The sequence below is a fragment of the Gobio gobio genome (genome assembly GCF_949357685.1).
Source record: "Gobio gobio genome assembly, chromosome: 18".
Classification (NCBI taxonomy): Eukaryota; Metazoa; Chordata; class Actinopteri; order Cypriniformes; family Gobionidae; genus Gobio; species Gobio gobio.
In genome coordinates, this window is record NC_137111.1 from 32,588,653 (window position 1) to 32,607,175 (window position 18,523).

An 18,523-nucleotide genomic window follows, 5' to 3' on the forward strand; every position below is an offset into this window, starting at 1 on the left:
CATCTTAAACATCTACAAACACATAAGTCTCAGTTGAGCTCAAGTGCACAAAAAGGCCATAAGTAAACCAATATCCTTCAAAAAGGTCTCATCAATATAGACAGAGGATAAATACAATAATGTTAAGTAAAATTAAATAGTCAAAGCCTTCTTGCACTGGATGTCATCACCAGCTGCAGTCATGATCTCATCTCATAAATCAAACACCTGCAATTCAGCAACTACCTGCTAACGCACTCGCATTAACGAAAAGTAGCCTCATTGACAAGTTTGGGTGAGTAAAGGCAAAACACACAAGATATGGTACCTGGCAAATGCAATTTCGCTTCTTTATAGCAGAAACAAACTGCTGCAGAAAAAGTTAGGTGCCATGCAAAATGTAATGAGTAACTGCATTAGGCTACTTATCACAAATGTATTGGAGTAAAAAGTAAATTTTGTACAATGGCTGACTTTAAAAAAGATTACATCTAAGAAAGTTGTTGAAGCTTGTTTACTTAACGTTGCTGAACTTCAGTGTTTGGATCTGAAATGTCATAAAGACGACAAAAAAAGTGTTTCATGCAGAAAATCAAAACACAATGTATAGTTAAGTTGCTTGTGTTAAACTGCAAAGCCAAACAGAGCAGAAATCGCACAATGACACGCACACAAGCAGCTTTTTCTGAGAGGTTTGAGTGTCTCTGTGCTCTTGAGCGTATCAGTGATGAACATTAAAGCTTGCAAATGCTTGTGAAACAGACAGAGAATCTGGCGGACAAAATAAAAGCTGTGATGTACCAGTCCAGTCTGTGCTATTATTCCAGCAGGTGAGTGTTCAGACATTGACAGGGTTTGAAGTTGATGTATGACATTTGTGAGAGATGCTCATGATTCTGACATTCATCAGTGATGCGATGAAGCTCCTGGGACTGCTTCCACCAAACTACGTGTGTTTCTGCTGTGAGATCCCTGGACATCACATTAAAAACCAATGGGGTAACTGGGCTTTCAGAGAACACCGCTGTTGTGAACTTGAGCTCTTTTGGCCATTAATGTCTGCTTGTTTGGTCAGAGTTTGAATGTCGCTGGTGAATTCACAGGACCAGCGTTTTTCTCCTGGTAACGTTAAACCCATACGGAAATGCTCCGGGATTCCTCTTAGTTTCCTGGTGGCAGTGGAGGATCCTGACAGAAAGGGAGTCATGGTGGACTGCAGTGGGAAATACGTCATTCCCATTATGGCTGCGTGAGTATACTGTAGGCTACTTGGCCTTGGCGCATTTTCTAGTGTTTGTTAAAATCTCAAAGTCGCCATCACGGTACACAAAGTCTGTTTGTGCTTGATCTGTTCAGTGAGGCCTTCGCTACTGGGAAGAAAGAGAAGCCGCCCTTCCCGGAGTCGGACCAGCCTTTATCCTCATCCTCAGAGGATCCAGTGCCTGACGCGCTGCTGTGTCTGATCTGTAAGGATCATCCCGGTCACCCATTCCAGAATCCTCATTAAAGAGGGGACGGATGTGAGACGGAAACAGTCCCGCTCCAGATCTCCTCTAGACCAGAATATAGAGCAGAAGAGACCACGACACTGAGAAAGAGACTTCCAGTCCTGCATTGGAGAAACGTCAAGCTCTCTCACTAGATTTACTTTGTGTGTGTAAATATGTGTATATATTGTATTAATGGAATAAAGGTTATAGAAACAATTGCAAATTCAATTCAATTCACATTTATTTGCGCGCTTGATTTGTTATCAGAGGTGACTGTGTCAAAGTTATGGGTTTCAGAAATGTACATATAAAAGTCACACAGTTAGCAAACAATGTATTCATTTAAAGGGGACATATCATGAAAATCTGACTTTTTCCATGTTTACACCGATTCTTTCTGAAAACAGCCGAACTCGTGCAGGCGTGCAGTGGGCGGAGCTACAGAGACACGAGTAGGCTACAGCACACACACAGAAAATACATCATGGCATTATCCCTGGATAACTTTCGATTTACTATACGTTCGTGTTGTTTACATATATGCTCTTATGCGCTGATTGCCAACAAAACACAGACATTTGATTTCCCTCACAGCCTGTGGTTCGACTTATGACCGGCAACAAACACACTTGCAGAACTCATTGCTGCTCCGGAAAAACAAACTGCATCCACTGTTTCCTTAACGCTGGGTTATTTGGGAAGCTGAACAAGGTTATCTTTCCCTGACAACCAAAAACACACTTCTTTAGTGACATTGTTGATTTTGTGGTCTAAAATCAAAATGAGAGCGCTGCCGACAGCTTCCGAAATGAAGCGTTGATGGACGTGATCTTGCTCTCTCTCTGGTTGATGTAAGCACATGCTCATCCGGGAGAAGTGATCATTCAAGCATGAAGTCATACAGGGCCATACTAAAAAATATTTAGAAACTTATTCGAATCCTGAAGGAGTGTATTTGGCACAGAAATACGTCAAACATCCAAATTATTTTGGCCAGGTTTTGCATGAGAATCTTTAACAGAGTAAATAAGTCACATAATATTAAATATTCATATTAAAACTGATTCCGGACCCACTTTATATTACATGTTTATTTAACCACAATGTACTAACATTTAATTATTCATTTGATACCATTCACGTATTGTGTACATTTTTTACGCTGTATTTATATTTTTTTAAAATACCAGCATGAAATTACATCCATATTTAATTTCTGTAGTTCTGTGTAGTTACACTGTGTAACCATACAACTGAACCCACCCTAAAAACTGTCCCAGACCTTACTCATATTCCACATAGCAGTACAAGTGTTTTGCAATACAACATTAACACAATAAATTCATTGTACTAAACAATTTTTATGCAAGTACAAAGAAACCCAGTATAAAGTGACCCTGTCCCTGATTCCTGTTAATTATTTGCCTACCTAAAAGGTCAAAAGTAAAGAGATTATAACTATCGAAAATTACTATCATAGTTTGAGAAAATCACAAAGAAACATTCTGAAATCTCGTTGCCTGTAACTTTAAAATGGGGTGTTTCACTACTGGGGTCAAAGTCTGAGCATATAGTGCATTCCTAAACGTCCTGCTAAACTCTGCCTCTACTCCAGACTCCAGAGTAAAACAGCTGCAACAAATGGAGATTCCAGTATTTACTGTTGATGCTTTTACTAATTTACCTTTCAAAGGTAATCCTGCTGCAATATGCCTTATAGAGAATGTAAGTATTAAGCTGCACAAGACATTTTTATGCTTTCTTTTCACAAACTAGCTTCTTAACATTAAAATATGTTAGCACTTAAAAATATTGCTAACACTTTACAATAAGATTTCATTTGTTAGTTACATTAACAAACTAATAATGAACAATACGTCTATATTATTTGTTAATCCTAGTTTATGTTAATCTCAACATTTACTAACATTTTTTAAGATCAAAAGTTGCATCTGCTAACATTAGCTAATTCACTGTGAACTAACATGAACATGATTCTTGTTTATTATCTAACATTAATAAAAGCTTTAAAAATATATATATATATTGCTAATTGTTAGTTAATGCATTTACTACTGTTAACAAATTAGACCTTATCGTAAAGTGTTACCAAAATATCTTATAAGAATATGAAATATGTTTCTCTGTAATACATTTAGGAGCTGCAAGATGATCTTTACCAAAGCATTGCTGCTGAGATGAATTTATCAGAGACTGCTTTCATCACAAAACAGAAATCTATGGATTTTTCCTCAGGTATTCTGCTGCTGAAATGCAAGTTGAAATACTCACACAACTCTAATTTACATGTCAGCTTTTGGGTTTGATGTATTTTGAAAGGTGCAAAGTTTGGGTTACGCTGGTTTACCCCCAAAAGTGAGGTTCCACTATGTGGACATGCAACACTGGCCTCGGCAGCAGTGCTCTTTTACATTAAAAGTAAGAAACGCTTGTCCTGATGTTAATCTTTCACTAAAAACAATGGACTAGTGACCGTTCTAAAAGCACAATATCATCACACAGAGAATGTCAACCCTGTTGTGGTGTTTGAGACTATGAGTGGGGAGCTCAATGTGCGCCAGCATGAAGAATCTCTAATAATGGACTTCCCCTTAAACAAACCAAAGCCCCAGGTATGACCAAAAGACACCTCGTGGACCCTTTCTTCAACAAAACTAAAGTAGACTCTCATGATCAATCAAGTAGTTGCTCTTGGTCTAAACTTATAGATTTTTTTGTTTAATTTGCAGGACCAACATGAAATCAAGGATCTGTTGAAAGTAAGTTTGCCAGGGAGTAATTTATCATGCTAGGTGACATAAGGAGAAACAAGCTTTTATGTTCATTTTCAGGCTGCTGTTGGAGATTTACCCATCCAGGATGTGTGTTACTGTGCAACAACAAGGAAAATGATGATTCGTCTAGCTGACACATGCGACAGGTATTGCTGGACATTCACGGGCATTTCTGAATATGAATATAACAACAAAGAAAATAATCACATCTGAAGTTAATCACTGATCAGAAATGTGTTTTGATCATTCGTTTGAGTACTATGACAATCAGATATACAGAAAAATGATGAAAACATATTGTGAGCAGGACAACTTTTTCTTAACTTCATAACTATATACAAGTCATAAAAACTACAGAAAAAGCAGCAATTTGACAGTCATTAAAACATATAAATCTGCTTTTTCATGTTTCTCTTTCTTGAGCAATGCACAAGAGAAATAAGTTAACTTAAGTCATGGGTTAAGTGCCAGACTTAAACAAACAATGATCACCATCATTTTTCTACTATTTTTTCTATTATTTCTGGTGAATCATATTTTCATCCAAACAGCAACATCTAAACCTCTTTTTATCTCAATAAGAACTTTTTGAAAGAAATAACATCAATTGTGGCTGGAAGTTAGTTGTAGTTTCTGTTCTAGTTGTTTCTCTTTCCTTCAGTGCTGAAATCAATGTTCCTATAAATGTTGAGTCGTTAATAAAAATTAAGTTAAAAGAATGTTTCAGAAACGTCATACTAACCTTAAAAAACATTCTAACATATAAAACCTTCTTTAAAATGAGTCAAGAACTCCAGGGATCTATATTGTACCCCAATAAATATTTTCTTCTAAGAGTGTCTGACTAAAAGATGTTGACTGTGTGTTGCTGGCAGATCTGAACTTACATCTTTGAGGCCTGAAGCAGAAGTTCTGCTGAAAAACGAAAATACTGGGAGAATTAAAGGTGTCATTGTTACAATGAAAGGAGCTCCAACTGCACAGCCTGGATATGACTTCTATTCCCGTTACTTTGCCCCTTGGGTTGGTATCCCTGAAGATCCAGTCACTGGTGAGCTGAGATAGTCAACATATCTCTAAATTCAAAACCTACAATACATGTGGAGAAATATGTAGAAGTTTCCACATGTGAATGTAAAGCCATGAATTCCAATGCAAATGTAAAATGACACCTAGTCATCATAATGTCATATGAAATTGATTCCTGTTTAAAAGGCTAATAATTTTTTTGAAGGGTCTGCACACACAGTTCTTGCTGGCTACTGGTCCGAAAAGCTGAATAAAAAGAAAATGTTGGGTAAAGGCCCTTTTCCCCTTTTATTGTACTAGAATAAAAATCAGATTCCCCATTAAAATGAAGCTGATGTCCCTCCACATAAATTATTTAATTAAATATTTCCTCAAAAAGCTTGAATAAAATGCATAAAACTCTGTATTTTACCTCATAATAATATCCCTTCTGTATTTGTTTTTCCAGCCTACCAGTGCTCCAGTCGTGGAGGGGAACTGGAGCTGGAGCTCAGGGATGATGGTCGACTCAACATCAGCGGTCGGGCACAGATCGTTCTTCAGGGAACTCTTAAAATCTAGACAACTTGCACAATCCAATCTACTCTTTAAATCTGTGAATAGTTTAATCATGGAAATCATGGTCATTTTCTTTCTTAATAAACTGATTTATACATATACACAAATATACACGATATCTATCTATCTATCTATCTATCTATCTATCTATCTATCTATCTATCTATCTATCTATCTATCTATCTATCTATCTATCTATCTATCTATCTATCTATCTATCTATCTATCTATCTATCTATCTATCCATCCATCCATCCGCATCCATCCATCCATCCATCCATCCATCCATCCATCCATCCATCCATCCATCCATCCATCCATCCATCCATCCATCCATCCAAGGGAATGCAGTTGATGCCAGATGTCACAGGAGAATGGCCAGACTGGTTTGAGCTGATAGAAAGGCAACATTAACTCAAATAACCACTCATTACAACCGAGGTCTGCAGAAGAGTATCTCTGAACTAACATGTTGAGCCTTGTAGCAGATATAGGGCTACAGTCGCAGGAGAATATATACAAAATATATAAACATCGATCAGCCATAACGACCACCTGGGTTGGATCCCTTTTGTCTTCAGATCTGCCTCAATTCTTTGTGGCATACATTTAACAAGGTGCTGGAGACATTCCTCTGAGATTTTGGGATATATTTACATTATAGATGAGCATCATGATTTTCTTTTTCAAATATTTTCAAATAGCTTAAACTCTGTTTTAAGGATAATTTAACAGTTAAAATCCATCTTAAAAGACATTTTAAAATCTCATGTCTGTACCTTTAATCTGAGCTGTTATATCATAAGGTTCAAAGTCTAACTTGATTTTAAATACTGCTCTATAATACCTAAGAGGTACAAGAAAAACCCCAGAGACCTGAAGAGCTGTAAGCAATGGAGATTCCAATATTTACTGTTGATGCTTTTACCAATGTACCTTTCAAAGGTAATCCTGCTGCAATATGTCTTCTAGAGAATGTAAGTATTACGCTATCACAAGACAGTCTTCTAAATATGTTGAGTAATTCATGTTAATAAAATGTAAATGTGTTAGTGTGTAACATTTCTTACCTTTTAAATATGTTAGCGCCTAAAAATATCAGTAACAATTAGTTACTACATTACGAACAATACGTCTACAGCATTCATTAATCTTAGCTAATGTTAATCCCAATGTTTACTTGTAAATTTAAACTCAAAAGTTGCATCTGCTAACATTAGCTAATGCACTGAAATGAAAAAGAACATTATTATCTAACCTTAATAAAAGCTGTAAATATATATAGCCAATTGTTAGTTAATACATTTACTACTGTTAACATTACACCTTATTGTAAAGTGTTAACAAAATATCATTTAAGAATATGAAATATTTCTCTGTAATACATTTAGGAGCTGCAAGATGATCTTTATCAAAGCATTGCTGCTGAGATGAATTTATCAGAGACTGCTTTCATCACAAGACGGAATTCTATGGATTTTTCCTCAGGTATTCTGCTGCTGAAATGCAAGTTGAAATACTCACACAACTCTTATTTACATTTCGGATTTTATGTATTTTGAAAGGTGCAAGGTTTGGGTTACGCTGGTTTACCCCCACATGTGAGGTTCCACTATGTGGACATGCAACACTGGCCTCAGCAGCAGTGCTCTTTTACATTAAAAGTAAGAAATGCGTATCCTGACATTAATCTTTTACCAAACAATGGACTAGAAGTGATCTTTTACCTTAAAAGTAAGAAATGCGAATCCTGACATTAATCTTTTACCAAACAATGGACTACCCAGATAGCAATGAGTCGGCGGACCACCGGCGGTGATCCGGCGGCTGTAGAAGCGTCAGAATTGCGTAATCGCAAACACGTTTGACGGCGCACCGCCGGCGGCAGCCGCTTTTTAAAAGCGGCAGCCGGCTTCCTACCGCCTTCGTACCGCCGCCGGCCCGCAGGCAAACCGCCGTTCCGCCGCCTTTATACCAAAAGGCGGCCCGTCGGAGGCAAACGCTATTTTCGAGCGATCTGCCTCCGCTTATTGTGTAATAAATAATATATATATTTATTTATTATTCATATATTTGTAACATGCAGTTTATGATGGATAATAATTGAACAAACCAGATAAATTCCCATTTGGCATTTTTATTCCACATTTCAAAGTACATTAACTGTCAATGATACAAGATAATATAAATGAAATATAACAGACAATAAATAAGCTTAAATAGGCCTATAAATAACAAAACATTTTTACTAAAGAACCTGCATGTTTCCAATTAAATTTTGGTTAAAAAAAAAAAAAAAAACAGCCTTACAAGCAAATTATAACACTTACAATATTTGTTAATAACAAATAGGTCAGCTCTGGGATGAAAAGAATTACCATTAAATATTATATCAAATAATGAGGATATTTGGTACCAAAGAATGTGCAGGATACCAAATAAATCGAGGTATAACATCACATTTAACAAGCCATTTCTAACAATAGGATAAATGGTAATAATTTAGAGTAAAGCTCTGGAGAAGAATAGAACAGTAGTAGAACAGAACATTATAACAAGCCTGACTATGGGTTCTCCGGTTTTCCCCGACCTCCAGAATGAGGCAGCGCAAATTGGCTTATCTTCAGTGATTTCTTGTGCGCCTATATAAAGGACAAACAACCTCGCCATCCCATATCTATCCAAGGAGCTGCCTTCAAGGCAGGGTCACAGGGAATAAAAAAAAAGTAATTTCCACAGTGAACAGTGTGGATTGGGTGAGTGTAGCCTGAAACTTCTGGCTTCTTTAGGGGTCTTGATGTTACTGACTGCAGGATAAAGAAAGGGTTCCAGGTGTCAGTAGTCAGCCTAGGTGTAAGAGGTCGGCTGTGGGTCCCTCTCAGCTGTGCGGCGTCTTTTTCCACCTTCACGATCAGATGCTCCTTTCAGGTAACGCATGGCGCTAACCTGGACCGCCTCATCAGTGGCATCCTGGGTTGCCGGGTTCTTCCGGATGGCTCCTGTAGAAAATACAGATCTGTCATTCCATGTGAATGTCATAAGGCCACACACATCTACTTAAATATATAACAAATTTATATATTTATATATATTACTTTGAACAATGGTCTTCAGGAACATGGATAAAACATGCTTTATCCCCTACACCCGTCCAGGTTGTATTAATGGAAAGGTGATTAGAGAAGATACTCTGAAGTATTCGCCACACGGTTGTCTTTAGGTCCCTCCCACATTTGATTGCCAAAAACCGAAGCTGAAAATACAAAAAAGTGTTACAAATTACATATCTCTGAAGCTTCTCATACATAAATATAAAAATGTGACAGGCTGTGGATTCAGACTGTAGAATATGCAGTGTACAATCTTAAATTTTACTTTTTAGATTACCCTAAAGCATTATAAACAAAATCAGCACACTTACAAATCGTTCCTGGAGCTCTTTATCCTGCCTCAAACTGTTGTCAAGCCCCCTGGCAGGGATAACTCTCCAAAAGACACATTGGCACTGAAATGTTGCAGCATAGTGTCCATTTTGTTGTCCATGCTACGCACAACATCGCCAAACTCTCCAAGACGTCGCAGCATTAGGGTCTGATCTGCACCTACAGGGGTTCACAGAATAAAAGAATAAAGCAGTCAGTCCTGGTCCCTCAACTACTAAACTATGACATTTACAACTAGGTCTACTACATGTACAGGTGGCCCCAGTGGGAATTAAACCAACAACCACAGGTGTTGTTTGCAAGTTGTACCTGATTGCCCAGTACGAGCAAACGTCATCAACATTGTCCCAACTTGCTTCACCTGCTCATGAAGTGAGCCGCTGTCATCCGAAGCTACAAAATGAAAGGCATTTGGTAATTTTGGACCTATATCACAGTCAAAAAAGTAAAATTTAAGAAAGAGTGCATGTTCTCACCTGCTTGTGCATTGCTTTCCCTCAGGGCTTGGTTCTCATTCTGGAAATCTACATAAAAAATATTTTATTTTAATTATATTATATTATATTTATATATATATATATATATATATATATATATATATATATAAAACAACAACTACAGGCACAATTTTCCATACTGTTAAAGTTTCCAACATCTGCAATTTCCTGTTTGTCCATCTCAACTCCTTTCAATATTCTTCTCCTTATAGCCCAGTAACTAGACATTGTGACTAACAATTTATTTACCTTGAAAGCCGAAACGATTGTCCAACAGTAGGTCTCGTGGATGAAGATAACCGATTGTGCTCTGGTCAAGGTATCTGCAAGAAAATGTGAACAAAACCGCATTGTTAACGTTATATACAGAATATACAGTAGCTATGCTGTGGGGGGAAAAACTGGTCAGCCAAATGTGGAACAGTAAAATGTATTCATTCAGTATAGTGATTCAAGTAAACTGCATTGTCCTCAAACATAAAAAGTACAGCAGTTCAGAGAAATAACTCATAAATGACCTTAAACGCTAGAAGAACAGTAGCAACACAGCACATGTTAGCTAACACTTGCTAAAACTGACCTAGCAGCATGCTTGTTCGGACTAACTCAATCATTTAAATAACCTATATACATCATTCTGTTTTGTTAGAAAACACCAAAAGTTAAACTTAAGTCTTTCTAGATGTAAAGCTTTGGCTAACTTACCTACAGTAGCTAGATACATTTTAACATGTAGAACATGCTTGAACTCAGTGTGTAAAAAAGGCGAAACAGCACGTGTTAGCCAACACTGTGCATTGTGCAATATCAGCGTGCGTGTCTGAACAAACTAATTAAAACAACCTACCGGTATATACATCAAAAATGAACATAATATTGTGTGACACAAAAAGGAAACATGTACTTACTTAAACGCTCGTAGTCGAGGATATTTTCTGATCTCCTCTCTTCAAATACTAAAACCATGTGATGAGCGGCCGCTGTTGGTAAATCTGTATGTTTTACCGGTTTGTCTTCCGCCTTTTTTAGGTATACTGCCCCTCTCGGCCGGTGGAGGTACTTCTCTGTTTTTTATTTTTTTATTTTTATTTAAATTAGTACATGTATAGACAAGTACAATACAAAAAGTACAATGAGAGAAAAATAAAAATAATAAAGCATTGTGGTACAGTTCCGAATATGTAGAACAAAGAATAACAACAAATGTAACACTGTATATAAAATAAATCATAAAAATAAGAATTCTGAGATAGAAAATACTTTATAATATTAAGGCAGTCACATGAAATTGAAAAGCTTTCAGGTTTCTGTTTTTGTAAGCTTTTTGTTTTGCGACCTCATGTTTGAGAGGGTTTCAAAGTTGTAAAAATCAGCTTTATAAGAGGTAATATTAGAGGGCTTCTTTTGAGTTATTCTTGTCTTATGAATGTAGAATTTTTCCTAAATAATTAACAATATATTTTTGTTTTTCAGAAAAATATGGGTTTTGAAAACAAAGTAAAATGTCATGAAGTTAGTTCAAATTTTTTGTCATGTCTATTTTAAAGTCAGTCCAAAAAGAAATAGAAAAAAAGGGCAATACAAAAATAAGTGTTATCCTAAAATGAACTTTCAAACTTTCTTAACCCTCCTATTATGCTAAAAAAAAACAAAAGTATTACATTCATGGGTCAAATTGACCAACACTGTTTAAACACACTCGACATGCAAATAATCAAGTGAAAATTTAAATGTAATTTCCTAAACCTAACCTTATCATGGAATCAAGAGTCAAGAATCTGTTATAAACCCTAATGGCTTTGGAGCAAAAAAACTAATATTTGATATAATTCACATATAGGCTATTATGATTTTATAATCGCTTCAAATGTGAGAACTAGTTAAAATGCTGTCAGTTCCACTCTATTTCCCAACAAGCCAAACATAGCCAACGTGGCTGGTCGAATTTGAGAGTAGAAATCCTTGTATTTCACAGCGGCTTGCCGCCAGCCGGCCGCGGTCCATTAGGCGGAGGCAACCGCCAGAGAAAATGAAGCCGGCGGCCCGCCGGCTAGTCGGCCGCGGCATCTCGCAAGAAATGGGAGTGACGTATTCGGCGGCAAACGTTTCATCACCGCCAGCGGGACGCACCTATAGCCGACAGCTTAGAGCCGGCGGCAAAAAGAAGCCGTGCCGATATTTTTTGCTATCTGGGTAGTGACCGTTCTAAAAGCACAATATCATCACACAGAGAATGTCAACCCTGTTGTGGTGTTTGAGACTATGAGTGGGGAGCTCAATGTGCGCCAGCATGAAGAATCTCTAATAATGGACTTCCCCTTAAACAAACCAAAGCCCCAGGTAAAAGACACCTCGTGGACCCTTTCTTCAACAAAACAAAACAAGTAGACTCTCATGATCAATCAAGTAGTTGCTCTTGGTCTAAACTTATAGATTTTTTCTTTTAATTTGCAGGGCCAACATGAAACCAAGGATCTGTTGAAAGTAAGTTTGCCAGGGAGTAATTTAGCATCATGTTAGGTTTCCAATATGACCAGTGTTGGGAATAACGGCGTTACAGATAAACGGCGTTACTAACGGAATTATTTTTTTCAGTAACGAGTAATCAAACGAATTACTGTTCCTCCCGTTACAACGCCGTTAGCGTTACTGAGGGGAAAAATGCGGCGTTAGTCGCGTTACTATAATTGACCTCACTGAAGCGCTTTTCATCCGAACAGGCTCTCTGTCAGTCGGACCTGCAACGTGTGTGTGTGTGTGTGTGTGCGCGCGCACACCAGCCATGCGTGTTGGGTGGGTGGTGCACATAACTGATGATGATTGGTGGGTGGGAGACAAGGTTGAAGTTGATAGGCTGAGTTCACACCTATTTTTTTCACGGTCTATGGTTCATACAAACACACACACACACACACACCAATGACGCACACGCATATGCACATTCAGCGATGGTCCAACGACTTCAAAGGTAGCTTTCGCAAACTGGAAGTATAAGCGCTACTTTTCCCTCTTTGAGGTGAAAGGTAAGAATATGTATGTAACATGAAACTTATGCCCAGGAAGAAAGAGTCTCTCCACGCCGGTGGCAAGTGATTCTGAAGCGCCTCACATCATCATATGCCACAAAATTAGTGGCTAAAAACCCAGGTGATAACGTGAGCTCCACTACCAAAGAAAAGTATAGTACGGATAATATTTACTCAATATTTACACTATAGTAGGCCTACTGATAATATTTACAATAATGCATTGAATTTGATAGGTGTCTCTTACATTGTCCCACAGCAACATTACAATAGTGTACATTAATGTACAATGTTTTATAATAATAATTTATTCTATTTAGTGTCCAATTCATTCATTTAACATATCTAATATTGGGGGCATCCAAGTTATTTGACATATTTGAACATTTGGAAAAAAAAAAAAAAAAGTAACGCAGTAATTACTTTCCCTGGTAATTAGTTACTTTTATAATGATGTAACTCAGTTACTAACTCAGTTACTATTTGTAAGAAGTAACTATAACTAATTACTTTTTTAAAGTAACGTGCCCAACACTGAATATGACATATGTCTATATTAGTTTTATGTTCATTTTCAGGCTGCTGTTGGAGACTTACCCATCAAGGATGTGTGCTACTGTGCAACAACAAGGAACCTGATGATTCGTCTAGCTGACACATGCGACAGGTATTGCTGGACATTCACAGGCATGTCTGAATATAACAAGAAAGAAAATAAGATTGATGATGGCATTGTATTTGTTAAATGAGATGAATAATGCAACAGGAAAATAAATAAATAAAGCAACAATCAACTAGAGACAAGAACTTGTATGTTGCTAGCATTCTCCAAAAATAAGTAAGATTTTGTACTGTATACAGAACCTTAAAGGGTTCTGTCAGATGGGATAATTTTATGGATTTATTTTGTTTTAATTCATTTTTAGCTGCAAATAAATTGTATGAATTAAGCAGCTTGTAAACATTTTTATCACTAGAAAAAAAAAACTGTATGAAGTATTATGCAATCATTTAAGGCATTTCTCCTTTGGCATAAAGGCTTCTTTAGGTTGTTGACTGTTTGTTGTTGGCAGATCTGAACTTACATCTTTGAGGCCTGAAGCAGAAGCTCTGCTGAAAAACGAATATACTGGAAAGATGAATGGTGTCATTGTTACAATGAAAGGAGCTCCAACTGCACAGCCTGGATATGACTTCTATTCCCGTTACTTTGCCCCTTGGTTAGGTGTTTTTGAAGATCCAGTCTGTGGTGAGCTGAGATGATCAACATAGGTCTCTAAATTCAAAATCTACAATACATGTGAAGAAAGATATAGAAGTTTAAACATGTGAATGTAAAACCATGAATTCCAATGAAAATTTACAATGACACCTAGTCATCATAATATCAAATGTTTTTGATTCATGCTTTAAAAGACTAATCATTCCTTTTAAAAGGGTCTGCACACACAGTTCTTGCTGGCTACTGGTCCGAAAAGCTGAATAAAAAGAAAATGTTGGGTAATGGCCTTTTCCCTCCTTTACTGTACTAGAATAAAAATCAGAATTCACATTAAAAGGAATCTTATAATGACACTAGTCAACATAAATGATTTAATTAAATATTTGTCTCAAAAAGCTTGAATAAAATGCATAAAACGCTATATTTTACCTCATAATAAACTACATATCCCTTCTGTATTTGTTTTTCCAGCCTACCAGTGCTCCAGTCGTGGAGGGGAACTGGAGCTGGAGCTCAGGGATGATGGTCGACTCAACATCAGCGGTCGGGCACAGATCGTTCTTCAGGGAACTCTTAAAATCTAGACAACTTGCACAATCTATACTCTTTAAATCTATGAATAGTTTAATGGGAATCATGTTCATTTTCTTTTTTTCATAAAGAGCTACAAACGGATTTTAAATGTTGTAAACACTCTACTATCTGATTAAAAACTATACGCCTCTGAAATCAAATGAATGTTTAAATCATTTTATTGCAAAAAATTTAAGAAAATTGTCTGTTGAGAAGAGTAAGACTAGATCTTCTGTTACATAAATCGGGGATGAGGCAAACCAGTGTTATAGTCATAGGGATTGTACATGTACTCACACTGGCCACTTTATTAGGTACACCGTGCAAGTACCGGGTTGGACCCCTTTTGCCTTCAGAACTGTCTTAATTCTTTGTGGCATAGATTCAACAAAATGTTTGAAACATTCCTCAAAGACTTTGGTCCGAAAATGCCTCGTTGATGCCAGAGGTCATAGAAGAATGGCCAGACAACGGCAATAGTAACTCAAATAACTACTTGTTACAACCGAGGTTTGCAGAAGACCATCTTTGAACTCTCAACATGTCGAACCTTAAAGCAGATGGGCTACAGCTGCAGAATAACACATTAGGTACCTCTCCTGTCAGCTAAGAACAGGAAACTAAGGCTACAATTCACACAAGCACACCAAAATTGGACAATAGAAGACTGGAAAAAAAGTTGCCTGATCCAAGTCTCAATTTCTGCAGCAACATTCAGATGGTAGGGTCAGAATTTGGCGTAAACAACATGAAAGCATGGATCCATCCTACCTTTTATCAATGGTTCAGGCTGCTGCTGTAATGGTGTGGGGGATATTTTATTGACACACTTTGGGCCTCTTAGTACCAATTGAGGATCGTTTAAATGCCACAGCCTACTGGAGTATTGTTGCTGACCATGTCCATCCCCCAGTGTACCAATCTTCTGATGGCTACTTCCAGCAGGATAATGCACTTTCTCAAAGCTCAAATCATCTCAAACTGGTTTCTTGAACATGACAATATGTTCACTGTACTCAAATGGCCTCCAAAGTGACCAGATCTCAATCCAATAAAGCACATTGGATGTGGTGGAGCGGGAGATTTGCATCATGGATGCGCAGCCAACAAATCTGCAGCAACTGTGTGATGCTCATGTCATTATGGACCTGTCTGTCTGTGATTGCTTGATAGATATGAAATGATAGATTAGCAGCATCATTTTTTTAATGAAAATATTTAAAATAGTTAACACTGAAATGTCCATCTAAAAAGACGTTTTGAAATCTCAAGTCTGTACCTTTAACCTGAGCTGTTATATCATAAGGTTCAAAGTCTAACTTGATTTCAAATACTGCTCTATAATACCTAAAAGGTACAAGAAAAAAAAAAACTAGAGCTAAAGAGCTGTAAGCAATGGAAATTCCAATATTTACTGTTGATGCTTTTACCAATGTACCTTTCAAAGGTAATCCTGCTGCAATATGTCTTCTAGAGAATGTAAGTATTACACTATCTTGTAAATGCGTTAACTTATAGACTTATGAGTTATTCATGGTAATAAAATGTATATGCGATACAACATTATAAAATGTTTCTCTGGAACACATTTAGGAGCTGCAAGATGATCTTTACCAAAGCATTGCTGCTGAGATGAATTTATCAGAGACTGCTTTCATCACAAAACAGAAATCTATGGATTTTTCCTCAGGTATTCTGCTGCTGAAATGCAAGTTGAACTACTCACACAACTCTAATTTAAATGTCAGCTTTTGGGTTTGATGTATTTTGAAAGGTGCAAGGTTTGGGTTACGCTGGTTTTCCCCCAAAAGTGAGGTTCCACTATGTGGACATGCAACACTGGCCTCGGCAGCAGTGCTCTTTTACATTAAAAGTAAGAAACGATCGTCCTGATGTTAATCTTTTACCAAACAATGGACTAGTGACCGTTCTAAAAGCACAATATCATCACACAGAGAATGTCAACCCTGTTGTGGTGTTTGAGACTATGAGTGGGGAGCTCAATGTGCGCCAGCATGAAGAATCTCTAATAATGGACTTCCCCTTAAACAAACCAAAGCCCCAGGTATGACCAACCGACACCTCGTGGACCCTTTCTTCAACAAAACTAAAGTATCAATGATCAATTAAGTAGTTGTTTTTGCAGGACCACCATGAAATCAAGGGTCTGTTGAAGGTAACTGACAGTTAGTATTTCTGTTTTTAGTATGACACAAGCAGAAATTTTTTTATATCACCCTTTTGCCTTACATTTTCAGGCTGCTGTTGGAGAATTACCAATACAGGATGTGTGCTACAGTCCATCCACAAAGAAACTAATGATTCGTCTAGCTGACACATGCGACAGGTTTGGCAGGACATTTCAGAAATTCAGTCAGAGAAAAAAAAGATCCATCTACAATTTACAACATGCAAAACATTCTGCAGTGTTGTTAATTCTTCATTGTTGGCAGGTCTGAACTTATGTCTTTGAAGCCAGAGGCAGAGACCCTTCTGAGAAATGAGTCCACTGGTAAGATTAAAAGTCTCATCATTACATTGAAAGGAACACAGACCTCTCAGTCTGGATATGACTTCTACTCCCGTGTCTTCGCACCCTGGGTTGGTGTCCCTGAAGATCCAGTCACTGGTGAGTACATTCAAAAGCCATTTGAATGAGAAATGTGTACAATGTAAACTCATAAATATTACAAACCATCATGATGGGCTTCACTGGACATGCACAAGAGAAATCAATGCTTACTGGCTATCAATGCATCACACTACAACTTTATTTCTAAAAGGGTCTGCACATACAGTCCTTGCTGCGTATTGGTCTGAGAAGCTGGAGAAAAAGAAAATGATTGGTAACCGCCTCCTTTTCGTTCATGTCATCACACTGTAATGAAAAAAATATAGAGTAGAAGGGAAATACTGACTAAAGTTCACATCAGTTAATAAGTTTTAAAATTAACTTTCAAGCATTATTAACTCTGTAAAGTTATGCTAACATTACCAAAACAAGCTGTTCAGAATAAGACATTTATTTCCTCTATATTCGTTTTTCTAGCTTACCAGTGTTCCAGTCGGGGTGGTGAGGTAAAGCTGGAAATAAGAGATGAAGGTCGACTGGACATCATTGGTCAGGCGAAGATCATTCTTCAGGGAACTCTTCAAATCTAGACAAACTTGCATAACCGATTCATTGAATTTGCGAATAGTTTTGATGGATATATTAATGTGAAGGTGCGTTCTAAAGTTATGTGCCATTTAATAAAATGTATACAACAGTTTATTCTGGTTCTCGAATCTGATTGGTTGAGAGCCTTTTCCAGACATGTGATCTACCAGTATCACCACGGGAACCGCTTCACCATTTCACAAAAACACCGTACTTCTACAAATACTACTGTTGTTGTGTCACGGAATGTAGTTTTAAAAGTGCTTTAGGCAAGAATGTAGTTTAGACCTCAAAAATGCACCTTATATATAAACAGAACACCAATATGTCAATTTGTTTAGTTTTTTGGAAATGTGAGCTCATTGCCGTCAGCAGCCAAATTGTGATATTGCTTGTTTGTAGACCTACTCCTCCTGTGATATTGCTCATTTATAAACCTGCAAAATGTTTTCTATTTAATATGCATGTTAAGTCATCAACAGTTTTGAGGAGGAAAAGTAAACTCGAATAGAAATGTAATAATATTTTTTGCAATGTTTTATTAAATTCTTAAAACAGGAGAAATTATATTAAACAAGTATACATATAAATATATATACATGTATGATACACATACACAAAACAGTATTGACACTACATAGATAAAACTGTAATGGATTTAAAAAAACATGTGATATGAGGTAGGAATCAATTGGATGAAGACAATTGTGAGTGTAATTATGTACTAGGGCCTGTCACCACTGATTTATTA

The 18,523-nt window shown here is 37.1% G+C and overlaps 3 protein-coding genes and 1 long non-coding RNA gene across 4 annotated transcripts; 3 read left to right on the forward strand and 1 right to left on the reverse strand.

The window, feature by feature from the left end:
* The first annotated feature begins 3,084 nt into the window (after window positions 1-3,084).
* LOC307141685 (phenazine biosynthesis-like domain-containing protein) lies at window positions 3,085-6,901 on the forward strand. Its single transcript, XM_079842071.1, has 9 exons — window positions 3,085-3,194; window positions 3,629-3,725; window positions 3,810-3,908; window positions 3,993-4,102; window positions 4,220-4,249; window positions 4,322-4,410; window positions 5,140-5,315; window positions 5,499-5,561; window positions 5,742-6,901. Exons 1-9 carry the CDS (start codon window positions 3,111-3,113, stop codon window positions 5,852-5,854), a joined length of 861 nt encoding a protein of 286 aa, XP_079698197.1. The 5' UTR covers window positions 3,085-3,110; the 3' UTR covers window positions 5,855-6,901.
* On the forward strand, window positions 6,705-14,770 carry LOC307141684 (phenazine biosynthesis-like domain-containing protein 1). Its single transcript, XM_079842070.1, has 9 exons — window positions 6,705-6,828; window positions 7,243-7,339; window positions 7,417-7,515; window positions 12,022-12,131; window positions 12,246-12,275; window positions 13,396-13,484; window positions 13,891-14,066; window positions 14,255-14,317; window positions 14,511-14,770. Exons 1-9 carry the CDS (start codon window positions 6,745-6,747, stop codon window positions 14,621-14,623), a joined length of 861 nt encoding a protein of 286 aa, XP_079698196.1. The 5' UTR covers window positions 6,705-6,744; the 3' UTR covers window positions 14,624-14,770.
* LOC307141686 lies at window positions 7,971-11,130 on the reverse strand. The gene is made up of 7 exons (XR_013818378.1): window positions 10,700-11,130; window positions 10,041-10,114; window positions 9,771-9,818; window positions 9,604-9,687; window positions 9,273-9,453; window positions 8,947-9,104; window positions 7,971-8,850 (listed from the first exon to the last, which is right to left on the reverse strand). It is a non-coding gene; the product is annotated as an uncharacterized lncRNA (long non-coding RNA).
* A 1,158-nt stretch (window positions 14,771-15,928) lies between the features above and the next one.
* Window positions 15,929-17,884, forward strand: LOC307141598 (phenazine biosynthesis-like domain-containing protein). Its single transcript, XM_079841935.1, has 9 exons — window positions 15,929-16,091; window positions 16,206-16,302; window positions 16,387-16,485; window positions 16,568-16,677; window positions 16,759-16,788; window positions 16,871-16,959; window positions 17,066-17,241; window positions 17,396-17,458; window positions 17,662-17,884. The coding sequence occupies exons 1-9, from the start codon at window positions 16,008-16,010 to the stop codon at window positions 17,772-17,774; spliced, it is 861 nt and encodes a 286-aa protein (XP_079698061.1). The 5' UTR covers window positions 15,929-16,007; the 3' UTR covers window positions 17,775-17,884.
* Window positions 17,885-18,523: the final 639 nt, after the last annotated feature.